Source organism: Ascaphus truei, chromosome 3 (genome assembly GCF_040206685.1).
Source record: "Ascaphus truei isolate aAscTru1 chromosome 3, aAscTru1.hap1, whole genome shotgun sequence".
Taxonomy (NCBI): domain Eukaryota; kingdom Metazoa; phylum Chordata; class Amphibia; order Anura; family Ascaphidae; genus Ascaphus; species Ascaphus truei.
This window is the reverse complement of record NC_134485.1, coordinates 356129771-356148407: the sequence shown is the minus strand read 5'-3', so window position 1 is coordinate 356148407 and position 18637 is coordinate 356129771. Positions and strand designations below refer to the sequence as shown.

At 41.0% G+C, this 18637-nt stretch overlaps 1 protein-coding gene across 4 annotated transcripts in view; it reads left to right on the top strand.

Moving 5' to 3' along the window:
• NEK5 (NIMA related kinase 5) overlaps positions 1 to 15096 on the top strand; it is a 64982-nt gene extending 49886 nt beyond the window's left edge. For 3 of the 4 annotated variants that reach the window (XM_075592009.1, XM_075592006.1, XM_075592007.1), the window contains exons 18-23: positions 893 to 961; positions 6427 to 6541; positions 7973 to 8119; positions 9261 to 9383; positions 11981 to 12095; positions 13358 to 15096. In XM_075592009.1, coding sequence (XP_075448124.1) covers positions 893 to 961; positions 6427 to 6541; positions 7973 to 8119; positions 9261 to 9383; positions 11981 to 12095; positions 13358 to 13685 — 897 coding nt within the window. In that variant the 3' untranslated portion in view covers positions 13686 to 15096. The remainder of the gene's footprint in view (positions 1 to 892; positions 962 to 6426; positions 6542 to 7972; positions 8120 to 9260; positions 9384 to 11980; positions 12096 to 13357) is intronic. The other variant, XM_075592008.1, reaches the window with a different exon arrangement.
• Positions 15097 to 18637: the final 3541 nt, after the last annotated feature.

Sequence of the window (18637 nt, the reverse complement as noted above, 5' to 3'; positions counted from 1 at the left end):
TTTCCTGCACCATATTAGGCAATTCTGTGGATTTAAGTGCTTCATATTTGACGATTCCCACATGTCCTCCTCAGTATTCGTATTAGTGTGTACTGGATGAAAACACAAGTGCAAGTACTAAACACAGTAACAGCCTAAGGCTGCGCTTTTAGTAACGGCGACAGCGGCGCGACGTCGCCACAAAACAAATGCATTGCCGCCGTCGCGTGCGGTTATAGTAAGCACGACACGACGGTTTGGTCGCGATCGCTGGAAGCCATCTCTATTTGATTTTTCCAGCGACCGTAGCCAGACCGTCGCGTCGCCGGCATTTTAAGCGTAGCCTAAGGCTGGCCTTACCTTTGGCGGCATGCTGGCAGCGGGATGCTGGCAGCGGGGCCCCTCCTCCAGCAGTGCCACGGCGTCATGACAGAATGTAATGTCGTGTTGTCATGGCAACGCATCACCATGTGCCGTTGCATTGCAATAACAATGCGACGCTGCAGAAGTAAGGCCGCTCCGCATATAGTAAGACCCCCCTGTGCACACACACACGCACCTCCCCCCCCTGCTACCTCTTACAACACCACCCCCTCCCACCCCCCACACACTTTCCTGCCCCTACCTTGGGGTGAGCAGTGGTGCAGTCCGGCTCCGATTCGGGGACTCCCCATCTCTCGGCGCTCTCCCCTCTGTCTGGCGGAATTTAGATCCCGGCAACAACAGGAGGAGGGAGCGTGCCCCCCCCACCCCCCCGAAGGTGCGGGGCCCAAGGCAACCACTTTTGCTACCTTTGCTACCTTTTACACACCTCTCAGTATGCAGAATTCCTAAATGTATCACATACTCATAAATAGTATATGACATTATGTCATTCAGAACTGTGAACGATAATGTTTCTATTATTTTGTAGGGCGGAGTAAAGTTTGAGATAAATTTACATGGACCTGTTGCAGAGGAAAGTACCAGACATGATGAAGAGGTAGGACAACTACTTAAACATGCTTTGTGTAATATCTACTGTACAGTCTCTCAATATATTTTTGCATGATACATAATATATTAGGTTCTGTTCAACTGTTTGGAGTAGTTTAGGGATGGACAAACAGATGGGGTCATGGATATAATCAGAATAAATTATTATCTTCAAATAATATAGACACAACACTGTTTGGCCATAGGAAAGTGGTTGTGGTTATTGGGCAAAGTGAAGAATAAGGCAGCAGTAGCATTTTGGGATTTTCATCACCTCCTCATACTAGTAGAATTCTGGAAGTACTTATTTTAGATTTAAAGGAGTGAGGCGCATGCGCGATCCAACCAGAGGAGGAAGCTAAAGAGAGAGCTCCCAGTGTGTTGCTGGGACAAAGCAGGCACTTAAAAATGATCTTAAGCACCAGTAGGCACAACAAAGCATGAAACAGCCAGGGGACCCAAAAAGTTGAAAATCTACTCCCCTGGAAGCAGCGTATTTCTTCCGCAAGAGGGAAGGACCGTGTGAGTGGAGGGAGACCGGCGGCCATCTTAGCAAGGGTGAGTCTGACTCGGCTACACTCCAAGACATCGTCCCTGCTCTAAAAACAGCAAAACTCAAAGATTTATATGCAAACATTGAGGCAATGTTCCAAAATGGACTGATAGCAGCACTGAAAGAAACACAAAGGGAGATCTCAGCATTCGGTGACTAGACAGACACCTTACAAACCAAAACAGATAACCTAGTGGAGGAATATAAGGCTCTCACACAAGCAGTTAAGCAGTCCCAGGAATTGATAACAGAACTGCAGGGCAAGAATGAAGATTTAGGGAATCGTTCCAGGAGAAACAACATTAGGATCCGTGACTCCCTAGATAAAGTACCTACCTTCACAGGACCTTCTCCAAATTAATCCCAGATACAGATATGTATCACATGAATAGAGCACATAGAGCTTTACAGTGGACCCATAAGTACACTGACAGACCACGGGACACAATTCTAAGATTTCACTACTACAGGGTGAAGGAAGATCTCCTCAAAGCAGCCAGACAATCAGACCGTATAGAATTTGAGGGAGCAACTCTGGAAATTTATCCAGACCCCTCCCCAACTACTCTGGCACACAGAAGAGAGCTAAAACCGGCCACTTCACATCTTAGAACAAAAGGAGTAAAATATGGCTGGGGATTACCCTTTCATTTAATGGTGTGGCAGGGAGGCAAGGTACTGACGGACAGAAATGTATCCGAAGCAGATGATGTAATTAGAGGATTAGGCCTAGACCAGAGTTTCGACACAGAGGGAACCATGTAGAGAAGACCACAAGCTTCTAACGCCTCTGAAAGAACCTGGACACAGACCTGAAGATCCCACAGCTACATGTGTTCTGTTAATTTAAAAATGTTGAAAAGCCCCTCCTGAGGACTTTGAAAGACAGGCGACTCGGAGCCGCAGGGGTTGGTACAATTAGCGAACTATTGAAAACAAGTACCATCTCGAGACCACAGCTGAATAAGGCAAACAGATGGATAGATTTGTGTTTGAGGGACTGTGTACTTGAACTTTTCAAAACAAGAGGCTTAACAAAAGTCAAAACATAATGGACCCCCAAACAGTGAACAAAGCGGAAAATCTGGGAGAGGTCACCCCACTCCCCTCGAGACCACAAGAGGAGGAATATCCTTTTGTTAAAATGTGACTTAATAATGTTTTTGTTGAGATGTTGTTTGTAAGGGTTAGGCCTATTAGGCCGCAATATAAGAGACCAAACTGACAGACTATAGTTGTACTTTGCCCAGCTCGCCTCGGGTGTAGTGATTCCACTCTGGAGCGGTTGCGTCAGAAAATGCACCCTCCTTCCCCTCCGTTGATATTGCACGATGCAATACTTATAGGAACGCTCCCCCCTGGTACAAGATATTGGATATGTGGGTTGCTTTCCCATATTCTCTGTCACAACTGGGCAAATATGACACCTTATGGTAGATAAGGGAATTTTTATTATTTCACTTAATGTGAGAGGACTCAACTGTCCCAAGAAAAGAAAGATAGCATGCATTTTAGCACACAGTCCTTCCCAAAATATTTTGACAAGCGATATCCACAGGTATACTTAGTTCATCAGTAGAGAAAAAAAAATGGAGTAGCAATATTAATTAAATCCCAAATCCCATTTTTGGTATAAAAAAAAAAAAAAAAAAAATGCGATAAAAATTGACATTTAAAAATCAGAAAGATCAGAATGGAATACTGTCACGCTGTGCTCACCAGAAACAAGATGGGACCACGGTGCTGAGGTGGGAAAGGATATAACACCACCCACAGCCACGAGGGCGCGTCTGGATTGTAGATTTGGTTGGGGTAGCAGGGTCAGGGTTGGAGAGGTACGGGTGGTCGATATACTTGCCGGGGTCAGAGTAGGAGAGGTGCAGAACGTTGCAGGTACTATTAGCCGTGTTCGGGTTTGGAGAGGGTAGAGTCGTCGTTGTCCGGTTGCCGAGGTCAGGTTTGGAGAGAGTAGAATAGTCGTTTGTCCGAATGCCAAGGTCAGGTCTGGAGAGGTGCGGATCGTCGTGGAAAGCTGGGTCGGTACACAGAAAGAGCAAGACAAGACTGTGGAGGCAGAGAGAGGTAAGAACAAAGCAACTGGTTCTATGCTCAGCCAATTTGCCAGTGCAGCAGCTGAGCATAAGTAGGCGAGGAAGTCCAATGAGGAACCTGCAGCGTGGGGGGTGTATCCAGCAGGGGCTGTGGTAGGCAGAGTGCAGGTGCAAGGTGAACCTCTGAGTAGGGAAGCAGGGGTTCATGGCTAGAGCACGCTTCCATGCATGTGGCCACGTGTGCCTGTGATTAGCGCTATTTAGTTTGGGGCGGGCGCGTGTGTGGTGGTGCAGCAGGAGCCACCTGACACGGCAGAAGGTGAAGGCGAGTGCACGGAGGAGCCTGCGGCGGTGATGCGCATGCGCGCCCTGTGCGGGAGCTGAACCCAGAGGTGGAGCCGTGGCAGACGACCTGCGTGGGAGAGAGAGGAGCCATGGTCGTGGAGGGAGGTAAGCGGGGAGTGCGCCAAAGGCCGTGTGACTCCCCAATCCTCACAAACACACAGCAAACCATATTACAGATGTAGCACGATTCATCTTCACCCTGTGTGGCACTTGGAGCAGGTGGTCCGCGGCCCAAGTGCGGTCGTGATGCGGCCAAATATGGCTAATAGCGCTTTTGCACATTTTGTGATGCAAAAACTATTAAATAAAATACACATTGCAATACAATAAATCCATTGATTGGCACTGTGGTTATCTATGCCCTCAACAGGGGCACAGATTGCCAATGTGGCTATCAATGGCACCCTACTACCTCTATCACTCCCCTGGGCTCTTGCCCAGTACAGGAGATACAGAGAGGTTGCATATTATACAATGGGAGGAAGATTTAGGAGAACAATCAGAAATACAGGAATGGGCAGAAATTTGGGATACTATCTCGAGAATTTCACTAAATTGGTGAAGGAACACAGTTACAAATTCCTATACAGGTGGTACTTGACCCCATATCGTATACATAAATATCATAAACAAACTCCCCCCCGCCCCCCCTGTGCTTCTGGGGATGTACACAGAGAGGGACCTTTTTTCACATATGGTGGCAGTGCCCAGTAATAAAAAAAAATCTCTGGACAGAGGTGTATGGATTTCTTGTAGACACTCTAGGGACACTTAACCCCTCACTATGGGATGCACTTTTACATAAAAGTAGAGTGACCATATTTGTCCCGATAAAAACTGATATAGTGGCCAAAAAAGTCGGGACCCGGAACAAACGGCTAAAAACACGGAACTGCCCGACTAAAGCGGGACGTCTAGTCAGCCGACATAAAAGTCCTATTGGGATAACTGTAGATAGGGGAAGCTTATCAATCATATTTTTTCAGCGACCAGGTGTGCCATTGTGGCAGCTTCGAAAGGGCCTTCCCCTAGTCTCACTGTAATCATTACAAGGGTATGGAATATTATCGCCATAGAGAAACTCACGGTCTGGACAGATGATTCCTCAAACAAATATATGGCGACTTGCAACCTGTGGGTTTTGAAATGGGAACATTCTACGTTTGACATGTCTTCCATGGACCTATAAGCAATTGTGCTGTGTTGAGTCACCAAGTTTATATTGTTGTGTACAAACAACTCTTTGTATTTATACCTACCATGTTATATAAAAGTAAAACTACAGAATTGTTGTCTTGTACACCTATGAAATCGGCAGAATTCACCCCCCCCCCCCCTCCGACATCTCCCTCTCCCTAATGTGAAAGTTTGGTTCTATTTTGTGTACCTCCCCTCTCCCATTTATTTATTTCTGTATCCCTATAAAACTTTAAAATAAAAACCTTTATGATGGGAAAAAAAGCAGGATGGAATTCTGCCCTGATCTATTAAATGCTGTTAACACATTCATTTTTGTTAGTGAGTAATTTCTTCATCCTGTACAAGCACTACAATATCTGACATAACCTTTCTTTATTCCTTGTATTGCCCTTTGTGCTCTCGTGAAGCCTGAATTAAAAAAACAAGCTTAGTTTGTTTCCCCCAAACCACCCTTTGACTGGTAAATGATATGTTATGTACAAGTTTAAACCTGAGAACAAATTGAAAACCTAATCATTTATTGTGCCATATTTTTAAATGTGACTTAATACTGTAATGATTTTTTTTTTTTTTTTTTCAAATGTTACACTATAATGTTGGAAATTATGTAACACCTCTATCCTGCACCCCTTCCCCCTCGGCTAAGGAAAAGGGTCACACCAAAATAGTCCCAAAGTATGTGTAACAGATGCTCAGCGTTACCTTGTTCTCAGGGTGCTGGAAACCCGTGCAGGCTGTTGATAAGTGAAATAAGGATAGAGGGTGCCAGGAAGTTTTGATTAACTTTATTAACAGATAACTTGAGGTGAACAACAGGCAAAATTTAGTATTTTTTTTAAAAACATTTTTCATAATAAAGATAGACACTTTTGTAGTCATATTGATTTTTATCAGCAGTATTGATAAATGTAATATTTCTAAGGAAGTCAAATGCATTTATAAAAAGGTTTAACAAAAATGTTTTGCATAACACATGGGATTGCCCCTTCAAGAGATTGAAAACCACTGCTATAGGCCATATGAAACCATTGTGCTACCATGAAACCAGAACATTTTATCAATGCCAAGCTGATCAAAAAGCATATAACCACCTGGGAGACTCCTATCAACCCTTTGTGTATTAAATGACTCGTGAGAGAACCAAGTTAAAAAAAATGAGAAGGATGGGAGAATGTCACCAATGTCATCAATGGATAGATCTGGTAGAAGAGTTGAATGGAAGGTAGAGTAGGGAGAAAGGGAAATATGCTGCCAGCAGGAAATGTTTTATTTGGTTGGTAACAAATAGTTAGTATTATTGTATTATTGTTGTGTTTGTTTCAGGAAAATGATCTACTTAATGATACTTTGACATTTGAGCATGGGAAGAAACTAGAGGATACAGACTGGCGTAAAGTGTGCAAAGATCACAGTGAAAGAGTCTTACATGGGGATTCAGGTACAAGGCAATGGTTTAGTCACTTATTGTTCTATACAAATAGGAGTATACTTGAGTGAAATCAGGAACTAAACATCTTGAAACGCTGCACAGAAAAGTACAAGTTTTGGAAAGTTGCTCAATTTTTAGAAGGTGGCTATTTATCAAGCAGGTACTAAAGTGTAAAAATAGGAATAGAAATAGTAAAAATAGTTATTTTGCAAATATGCTACCTACTGTTGTAGTACAAAGGGTAGTAGTTGTTATAGCGTAAACTTATATAGCATAATAAGGGGTGTTAGTGGCGAGGCTTATTGACACAATGGTATGTCTCCTCTTACCATTATTTTACACCACATAATTAATGTGTTGATTTAGCTGCCATGTCTGGGATAGTATTAACCTCACGTTGCATGCCCTTCCAGGAATAGCAAGAAACCGACTTTATCAAACGTGTGTCCATATCCATGAATAAACATACCAAGTGTCCCAGATTGCCCAGGACAGTCCAGAGTTGCATAGCTCTCTGTAGATAAATATAAATAGGTCAGGAATCTCTGTAGACAGAGTTAAAATACTTGTGATACTGTATTTAACAGAAAACGTAGTCGTTTTCATAACTTTACTAAGCTTGTGCAGTCTACAGTTGATACTGACCTTTTGTGCTTTTTTTTACAGACGTGTGTCTCGTGTAAACCAGGACATTTAGAATAAATATTTTTGCTAAACTGCTCACATAAGATAATTGAAAGGCTAAAAGCTCATAGTTACTAAACAGTCTTCTGCCATAAGACACCTTACAGGCCATAGACATAAATGAGCTGTATGGTGTCTTCCCGTGCCAGAAGGTGCTGCTTAGTGCATAAGGCAATCGTGTGCGTAGCCTTTCTGAAATTGTTTTTTAATCCTCTTTTTTTTGTGCAACAACAAATAATTGACTGTTTGCCTTCCCTCTTTGCACTGCTTATTTGCTTCCTCCTTCTCCAGCACTCTTCTTATCTATCAGATGGCGCTTTCTATAAGCAGCCCTGCATGTATTATGATGGCAAAGAGAATGGCCAGAACTTTTTCAATCAATTAACATATTTCCTAAACTGTGCTATATCTCTCTACCGAAGAACATGCACAATACTGTAAATGAATCTTTAACTCCAGGGAAGTTATACTGGAGAACGCTTGTATGCATATATCAGGATTTTATTTTGAGAATGCACCCTTTCCATGGGATGATGGGAATGAAGAAAGTGGGTGAAATAACTATTTGTATTATTAGCAACAAATTACTGGTGTGGTTAAGGATCGATACATGACCACATGGGTCACATCTGCATAATATCATTATATGAGAGGAATCTTACCATAGACTTTTCTGTTCTCACTATGATGTAGTTAGGTGTCATTCTATGTCTACCAGAAGTAACACCATATTGTACTATTGTTCTGGTCTTTTAGATGATGGCAGGTCTGATGGCAGGTCAGATCACACATCAGTGGACCACAGGAAACAGTGGACACCAGGAACGCCTCAGACGCTGCTTCATTTTCTAGCAGCTGCTGACATCACGTCCGTGTGTAATACCATGGCAGAGCTAGAGCTTAGTAAGAAATCATTGGAGAGGTTATGTGTTCCTTGTGATAAAAAAATAATTATATTGTATGCATGCATGTGATGTGTTAATACAGGAAGTATGAATACGCATTAAGAATTTTATTAACCCATCCACTGATTTAATCAGGAAAAACACAATGGAACTCTTAGAACTTTCTGCTCAGAACATTGGAGGGTGTAAGCAGTCTGAGGAAACAGCAGCAACTGCAAGAAACCAGAACTAATAAGGAACATTTTGTATAAATGGAACAGAGATCAAAATGGACGGTGGATAATGACCACTGAATGTATTTGTGTAGATGATATTAATTTATAAATGTAATCACCACTTATTGTTACGGATATTTGGTAATCCAGCGGTGATGTATCTGAGATCAGTGAGGACTCAGGAAGAAGGCATGTTTATTCACACAGAATATAATTCTCCGGTTGTTCTAATTAGCAGACAATTCTACGCTTAATGAGGCTCTAAACAACTAAAACTCAGAAACAAACCAAAGACAAACTTGGATTCCATAAATTGACTATATACACAATGCTGGGCAATCGTATAAAGGATTCAATCTTTACTTGCCCCCGATGACTTCTAGTAAACCCTTTGAAAAGTAAACATTTTACAGTAATGATTGTTACAATTATTATTTTTTACAAACTCTTAAATGTACATGCCCACTCTTTTTAAGAGTGGGAGGGGTACATGTCAACTGTTTCCTCAACCCTTACACCTCCGCCTCACTGCCAAAGTACTGGTCAGTAGAGCAGCAGACCTATGTGAGGTCCTGCATAACACAGAATGGCATCACACGAAAAAAGCAGCAAGAGAAATGAAACCCCGTTTCAGCCTACCATGTTTACAAACTAAGTCTGATTTTTGTTAAAAAAAAAAAAAAAAAAGAAGACCAATAACCCAGTTTAAACTCCTTAAAAATATTGCTGTGGTTATATATGCACAGGCACATTATTTCTGATTATAACTGTCTTTACGTCACATTAACAATACTCATAGGACCAGACAGGTTACACTGTTGTGGTAACACACATAGCTATTTCAAGCTTTAAACCTGTGCTTGTGTAAGTGGCACAATCCTATAGAAGAGTAATAGTTTCTGTTTCATATCACTCTTTTGAAAGCAGCAGCTGGAGATATTCCAGGAAACAGGAAGCAGTGGAGGCAGCTGGAACCTAGAACATTGCTGAGGGCCTTGGGAGAGGCAGACATGAATGATTCCCTGATAGAGGCTGAAGACATGTGTGGTAGGAATACTTCTTTAACCTCCCCCAGTGCTACTGAGCAATACTACTCAAGTCTCTTGAGCACTGTAGGCGACAGACATGAGGCTTTACAAATGCATGGATCATTTTATGAATTAAGTGCTTGCCCATCACCTGCGGTACATTGTGTACAAGGTTCAACATATTCTAGTCTAGGGAGCTTGTGTGTCCTGATCTGTGTGACTGGTTAATTTCAAGTGCTGGTTGTATTAAGTGTGCAGTTAGAACCAGAAGGGGTTTGAACAAGGAAGGGGTTAAACAAGGTATAGTAGTATAGTGAAGTACAGTTTATTGTTAGTACTTATAAATTTCATAGTTGCTAGAATGAGCAGGATTGAAAATGCCACTCAATGCACATCTTGCCACATCTATGTGCACTTGGAGCAGCTGTTCCAAGGAGCATACCTGTGTGAGCGGGTTGTCTCTTTAGAGTCAGAGATTGCTGCTCTGAAGAGGAAACTTGCAATATTGAGGGACATTGACAATCTTGAAAGGGGTTTAGTGCTCACTGAGCAGGCTCTTGCTTCGCATAGAGGTGCAGACGGTGGCGCTGTTAGTGAGGAGCAGGTTGGTAGCTGGGTAACAGTTAGAAGGGGAAGCAGGGGCAAGAGGAAGAGGAAGGCCAGTTCTGAGCTGACCCATCCCAATAGATTTGCCATATTGAGTGAAGATATTGGGAGTGTCGGGGCAGAAATGACAAGGCTGGGGGAGACTGATTCCTCTAGCAGCCAGGGGAATAGTTCCTCCACCACAGAGGGGACTCAGGATGCTCAGATACCAAGAAAGATTGTGGTGGTAGGGGACTCCATTATTAGGAAGGTAGATAGGTTCATGTGGTCATGGCAACAGATTGCCCTGACCACATGAACCTAACAGTTTGTTGTCTCCTGGGTGCTCAGGTTCGGCACATTGCGGATCGGATAGACAGATTGTTTGGAGGGGCTGGGATTGACCCGTTGGTCTTGGTACACGTTGGCACCAATGACAAAGTTAGAAAAAGATGGAGGGTCCTAAAAAATTATTTCAGGGATCTAGACCAGAAGTTTAAGGCAAGGACCTCCAAGATAGTATTTTCTGAAATACTACCAGTGCCATGCGCTACCCCAGGGAGACAGTCAGAGATTAGCCATGCATTAACATCCCTAAGAAAGTGGTGTAAGAAGGAGGGTTTGGGGTTTTCAGAGCACTGGGAATCCTTTTCTGAGAGGTGCAAACTTTATGCTAGGGATGGATTGCACCTCATTGAAGAGGGATCTTCTGTGCTACGGGGGAGAATGTTAAAAAGGTTCAAGGTGATTTTAAACTAGGATGGAGGGGAGAGAGGAATGAAACAGATAACGAACTATATAGAATAGATGAAGAAATAACAAGGTGTTATGGAGGTAGAATGGGGGCAACTACGAGTTTGACAAGCAGCGAGACACCCATAGTAAATACAGATAATACTACAAAACTTCTAAAGACTAAACCAAATTGGCGTAGAAAGGAAGGAGCAGATAATGGGGCATAATTAAGACCACGCCTTCAATATGGAGTACAATTTTGGGCACCACTCCTTAGAAAAGACATTATGGAACTAGAGAGAGTACAGAGAAGAGCCACCAAATTAATAAAGGGGATGGACAAATCTAACTTAGAAGAGAGGCTAGCTAAATTAGATTTATTTACATTAGAAAAGTGGCGTCAAAGAGGGGATATGATGACTATATACAAATATATTCGGGGACAGTACAAGGAGCTTTCAAAATAACTATTTATCCCAAGGACGGTACAAAGGACTCGGGTCATCCCTTAAGGTTGGAGAAAAGGAAATTTCACCAGCAACAAAGGAAATGGTTCTTTTCAGTAAGGGCAGTTAAAATGTGGAATTCATTACCCATGGAGACTGTGATGGCAGATACAATAAATTTGTTCAAAAAAAGGTTGGACATCTTTTTAGAAAGGAAAGGTATACAGGGATATACCAAATAAGTAAACATGATGAGGATGTTGATCCAGGGAGTAATCTGATTGGCAATTCTTGGAGTCAGGAAGGAATTTATTTTTCCCCTTAAGAGATATCATTGGATGAGAGGACACTGGGTTTTTTTGTTTGCTTTCCTCTGGATCAATATACTGCAAATATAGATATCGGATAAAGTATCTGTCGTCTAAATTTAGCATAGGTTGAACTTGGACACGTCTTTTTTCAACCTCATCTACTATGTTACTATGAAGATACGTCTATCCTTTAGTGCAGGGGTACTCCACTCCTGTCCTCAAGCCTGCCCAACAGGTCAGGTTTTCAGGATATCCCAGCTTCAGCACAGGTGGCTCAATCAGAGGCACAGAAGCAGGGACTGATTGAGCCATCTGTGCTGGAGCTGGGATATCCTGAAAACCTGAACTGTTAGGGGGGCTTGAAGACTGGAGTTGGGCACCCCCACTCTAGTGTATAGTTGCTCGTCATAAACAACTAGCTAAATAGTACAACATTATCTGCCAGTTCAAAATTCCAACAGAAAGCATCACATCATTTGGGTTCTTGTAAGATTGTAGTCAATGAGGTTTTCCAATTTCACTGCATTTCCTTCTGTTAGATGGGACACTGAAGCAATGGCCCCCAGAAGAGGAGAGGTTAGAAGAGACAGACATGGCTTCAGATGGTGATTTGGATGAAGAGCGTCTTGAACCAAGATCTGATGACGATGATACGTAAGAATTGTTAAGATAAAGACAGTTGGCAGAAACGGACTTGTTTGTGTCAAAAGGGTACTTTAATATAGAGGCGGCAGGCTCTGTGTGTGAGAGACAGATAATTATATTGGAAAAAATGTGAAACAATGGCACTACCTTTAAAGACAGAAAAAGGGCAAGTAATGGGAGGACAGGCAGGCAAACATACTACTGTAATGAATTACTACTCAGTTTTAAAATAAAACCGAGAGAGAGAGAAGACACCGTTGAGTTGGTATAAGTAGAAATGTCCAAAAGGAACTTTAAGTGACTCTGGTCAAAGGGACAAGTGTAGATAAATATTGCAGACTATAATACCAAATAATGGCCTAACATGACAGTTCTCATGGGATGATCTCAGTGTGAAAAAAGTTTCAGAATGTCACAAAAACCCAGGGGTACAATTAGTAGCATAACTGTTAAAGGAGGAACAGGGTGTTAAAGTTATCATAGCTGTTGACTGAAAGATTAATTCTAGCAGGACTCAAGATATTCTGTTGTTCCAGCACAGTCAGAAAGATAATAGCCGTGTGGGGAGGGTTATAACCATTCTAAAAAAGATGCAATAATGCCCAATACAGAGCATTGGTGAACCTTTATTCCCATTCAGAAGCGCACACCTTCATAAGGAAGCATGCAGATTAGAGACAACCCAAACTAGGACAACAACAATGGTGATTACAATAAATGCTTAAAAAGAAAGCCATACTGGCCTCAACATGTACATCCATGTCATTGGGAAACATTATGTTCAGTCCTCTCAAGCTACCTTCAGCTTCTCTACAAACATTTGATGTGGCCTGTTAAAAAGCAGGATTACTTTATGTACTTTAGACAAAGTGTGGAATAAGTATGTTGTAATATTGGTTGGTTCATATGACATTTAAACGGATGTTCCATGATTAATGGAGGTTAATTATTAATCCGCGCGCGCTGATCGGGGCACTGTCAAAATTAAACTTGCATGTAAGTCAATAGGACATTGAATGCAATAGTTCCCTGATCAGCACTATAGCAGTTTAATGAATAACCCGTGTGGCTTAGAAGCTTTAAAACTACAGCACCAATTTTTTAAATATAATTTTCCATTGTAATTGCTTTATTATATTGCACTGTTAGAAAAGCTCTTAGTGGGATGCATGTACCCCCTGTCCCATGCAGACAAACACATCCCCTCCCCCACTGTGGTCACTGGTGGCTCTCAATATTTTAATTCTGTTCATATTTAATCTTTCAAACAGTAATTTTGAAGAATCTGAAGATGAGCTTAGAGAGGAGGTCATGGAGTCTATGGAAAAAGTTATAACTCCCAGAGAAGAGGACGAGTTAAATACTAATGAAACAGACGTGCAGAAAGAGGTCACTGGTGAAGCAGAGGATCCTGCAGCTGAAGAGACCCCCATAGCAGTACAGATCCCACGCACAGATAACCCAACAATTACAGAGTCTCTAGAAGAAGAGATCATTGAGGTAGAAAATCAAAGCTGTGATGCAGCTGTGTGTGAAACACCAAATCCTGACTTTAAAGGCAGCCCAGTCGCTACTTCTCAGATCTGTGCTGTGGAGTAAATGCAGCAAATGTACTGTATGTCCAATGAAAAAAAGGATCTTACTGTTTTCTATGTAATGTATCCTGTGTTGGTGCAATAGTTCTGCTACAGAGAGTAAAAACAGCAATCTATGGGATATAGATAGATAAATACCCCAGTTATAAAGTACACATTTTGATACATCTCATAATATTATGCTATCTCCTCCCCAAACTTCTCCTCTAACTACCCACCAAAATGCTTACTGGTTAAAGGGGAGCAAAGCATCTTCATACACCAACAGAGTCAAAATGATGCAATTTACACCTGTTTTTGAGAAATGTTTCAGTTTGTGACATTTAGCAAAAAACAAGATAGGTAGCGCTAACTAGACTGATGGAAGTATGGTGACTAATTCAACATATAACATAAATATATACACATATGTGACTAACAAAAACTAAACCTTATATATATAGTAGAGATATATAAGTGGCTGACGCTGATACAATTCTGACCCCCTGGTCAGAAAATGACTAGATGGAAAGGAAATACGTATCATAAGGCGCCTAACATATAATTATATGTGAAAAGGATATAAACAGCCGAGCCTGGTAGATGTGCAGATCTCAAGGTGTCTCCAAATAAGGTAGTAAATAAGGTATAAATAAATAAAATAAATAAATAGTAGTAGGTGCTTAAAAAGAATAAAAAAAGTGCATAGCATAATACTGTATGATAAACATGACAAACAAAACATACTGTATAACAAACAGCTGAGATATCAACAGGTGAACAATAAAATTAGCATTTAATAAAAAGACATACAATGACATATATAAATGAAATATAAATGGTACACAGCTGAGTTTTTTATTTTCCACATATTGTTGCGCAAGAGCAGGTCGTCATTACCTGCAAGTGCGGGACTTACCAGGTGAATTAAATCATTTTTAATCAACCATCTACAAAAAGGACATTTTGGGACAGAATTATCATACCCCTGAGGAAGGAAGCAGCGCTTCTGAAACGCGTAGGGTGGTCACGCTGATCATACTGCTGTATCTTTGATTTATCTTTCCCCCCACTGACTGCTGTTTACCGAATCTGCCATTATGGATTGAGAAATCATTGCCATATCTCTGGCGAATCTGCTGCTGTCGTTCACGGGCTGGCTACACACTCTGAGTAGTGTACTGAGAGGGGCGTTCCGCCCACACATCAGCCGGTGTGTGCAACTCTTCACAAACAGAGGAACAACGTGTCCATCTGCATCTAGCCACTGAGGAGAGGGGATAATCTCAAATATATCCACTGCCTGCCCTTATCATCCATCTGGTGAGTGGGCAATTCTACCATTGAAGCAGAATATCAGTCTGTCCCATTTCATTTTTATTTATTTTTTCATGTACCATTTATATTTCATTTATATGTCATTTTGTCTTTTTATTAAATGCTAATTTTATTGTTCACCTGTTGATATCTCAGCTGTTTGTTATGTTTTATATGTTTTGTTTGTCATGTTTATCATACAGTATTATGCTATGCACTTTTTTTTATTCTTTTTAAGCACCTACTACCTCATTTGGAGACACCTTGAGATCTGCACATCTACCAGGCTCGGCTGTTTATATCCTTTTCACATATAATTATATGTTAGGCGCCTTATGATACGTATTTCCTTTCCAGTTTGTGACATTTGATACATATGCCCCTATGTATTTTGTGTTTTTCAAGCTTACCTGAAGCAGGTCGTCTCCCCGAGAGTAACCACACTGATCTTTCTTCACAAAATACCCAAGGTTCATCAAATATGTAATGGTTCTGTCCCAGAATCACCAGGATGTTTAAATGGTAGTGTTGTTTCTGACATGGCCTTGCCCCAGGACCTGGTTTAGCCCATCCTTTAGATTAACACCATTGCAATGCATGAACTATCTTGGTAAACTGCAAATGTTTTGGTAATGTTCTTTTTTTGTCAATAACTAAAATAGAGAGGTTTGAGGAAAATTGGCATTTCTCATTTACTCCTCTTGTATGGTTGCATGTAAGATTACAATAGACCTGCATTACATAAAACATGGATAAAGGTTTTAAATACTACACAAGGCAAAATGTGTACTAAATGTTCTCTGTACAGTATTTATCTTAACAGTATGGTAACTCTTCTATCTTCTGACTTCAAACCTCTGCTTGTATCTGCTGAATTATTTTACAAGCTTTGCTTTTATTTCACACACTAACAGTTTTTATTGGTGGATGGAAGTGGTGAGACATTCATTTTCACAATCTGTGCAAATGTACAGTATGCACTGTATATGACAAATCACCTATATCCAATCTACCAGTTGCTCTAATTGGCAGAATTTAGAATTAGCACAAGACTTAAACCATTAGGGGCAAAAAAAAAAAAGTACAGGTGAACAATTGGAACTATATGTCCAACTGAGGAGACAGTCGGTAAACTACATGAAGCTCAAACAAACCAGAATACAATTCTGCTGCATACATGCATGGAATACACTTAGTGTCTGATTTATAGGCTCGGAAGAAAACGCCCATTCAAGTCACTATGGGTTTTTCGGTCGATCGCTTTAGGGTTTATAGAATCTGCTCCTGCGTATAATTGTACAAATGATTCCTTACTGGACTTCATTTACCTCTACTGAACTCAATCTTTCATGATTTGTCAATGGTCTTTGGGGAACATTATAAACTTTTAGAGGAGATGCAAGTATGTGGATTTTAAGTTTCATGTATTTATTTTTCTTGTGTCAGCATAACAAACATTAAAAGAACACAGGAGGTCACCATGCATGTGTGTCCGTATACCGTAGAATACAGCCAACCATATCTGCATTGCAGTATTAGGCTGACACAAGAGTTCGCTTCCCTACCCCTCCCAACACCCTATCTTCTCACCTACCCCCCTCTGAATATTATATTATTAAGGGAGATTTTTTTCTCTCCACTAACTCTTAGCTCGTCACTCATAACTATGGCAAGATTTTTATCGAATCAGAGTGAAGCACAGAATGTGTTTTCTCTCGAAAGCAACATGCTAATATCCACAACAAGTGATAATGACTATTGCTCAGCACTAGACAAGGCATATAAACATCAGGCTAAACTTTAGTGGGAGATAGCCAGTCAAGAGAACTACATTAAATCATGCTTAATACCTAGGGGTTTGAGGATTAATCTCTCGCCCTCCCACCGGTCCACCGATGAGGTGTTCATGAAATTGTGGGAAACAATTCTAAATCACGGTCCTAATGAACTTATGAAACTGCTTATTGAACATGAAAATACTAGACAAGGCAGGAAAATAATGATATAACGACACGCCTACAGGAGGTGCCTCATGGAAAATATATGTCTAGCATTCAATGATTGATTGTGAGCTTAAACTCAAGAACAACATTGATAAGTTTATCTGAGATCTTAAGGAGAGAAAGCAAAGGAAGTTCTTTAGAGATACTAAAGATTACAAGGACGGCAAAATATATGGACACAATCTTCCAAAAGGAAAACAGAGACAAAACAACACTGAATCCTCAACAGAATGGGATACCTCGAATGATGAGGGAGGAAGGCCTCAGAGACCTATAGGGAACAGACCAGACAGTGACTGGATTATTTTTTTTCGAAACAGGAAGATTCAACCCTCTCTTTCACAAAAGAAGAAGACCAGAAGAGGAAAGACTAGCTGGCTTAAGAGACAGGGAGGTTTGGGCATTCTGGGGACGGGGCAGACAAACTACCAAGCGATACAAGTAACTGATCAGACAAGTGACATCAATAAAGTTATCAATCTCTCCACCACTGAGCTTGATAAATATCAAATTAAAGCACCAAATCAGGGACTGTCCTTGAGGATTTTAGGATCTTCAATTGGGTTAAGGACACACACTTATTTGGGAGAAAGTTACTCCTCCATAAATTCTTTAAGAGGATGGAACAGGCTCTTTTAAAGAGCCAAGAATTAGGTGACTTGGATCCAAAGCACATTGAATATCTTGGGAACTTTACCACGCTCCTGAACGACGCCTCAAGGAACCCAGGAGAGGGGCCGTTCATGAATATGAAACCAAAATTCAGGTTTACTCAACCCCTTGAAGTCAGTGCTTATGTTGAGGATTTCATTAAACTTGTGACCAAAGACTTAGAAAAACTACATTCTCAAAAAGGTTTTGGCAAATTTTACAGTGGAGAATGCAAGGCACTCAAAGATCTTAGAAAGAATAACCATAAAACCATCCGCTAAAGGTGGGAATGTGGTCGTCAACACTGTGGATTATATGAAGGAGAACATCAGACAGGACCTGTTATGAAATACTAAACAGGGACTCACAAGTCAATATAAAAAGATATAATCGCCATTCTGAATCAGGGACTATCTGATAGTTATCTCCAAGAAAGAATATGACCAGATACTAACAAAGTCACCAAACATAGCAACATTTTAAAGTCTCCCCACGATAGACAAAAAGACACATCAACCCCCAGGACGCCCGGAATTGCGAATCTAACTGAGCAAGCAATTGTCTATGTTGATCAGGTCCTAAAGCCTTTCATAAAACCTTAACCTGATATTTACGGGAATCTAACGATGTCCTAAATAGACTGTACAATGTGACTTTAGATGGAGAAACAATATTAATAAGTTTGTATGTAGAAGCACTTTATACCTCCATAATACACACTGCTGGCATTCAGGCAGTTATGTATTTTCTGTAGACAAGAAGTCTCCACTTTCAGAATCACAACAAACTCAAAATTGATTTGTTAGATTTTATACTAATTCACAACTACTTCTTGTTCAATAAGAGAATTTACCACCAAGTACAAGGCACTGCAATGGGGCCCAGCTGTGCCCCCACATATGCAAATTTGTATCTAGGGTGGTGGGAGACTGAATTGGTTTTCAACGAGATGAATGAGCTATATACCTCGCACATCCTATTATGGTCGAGGTATATAGATGATATT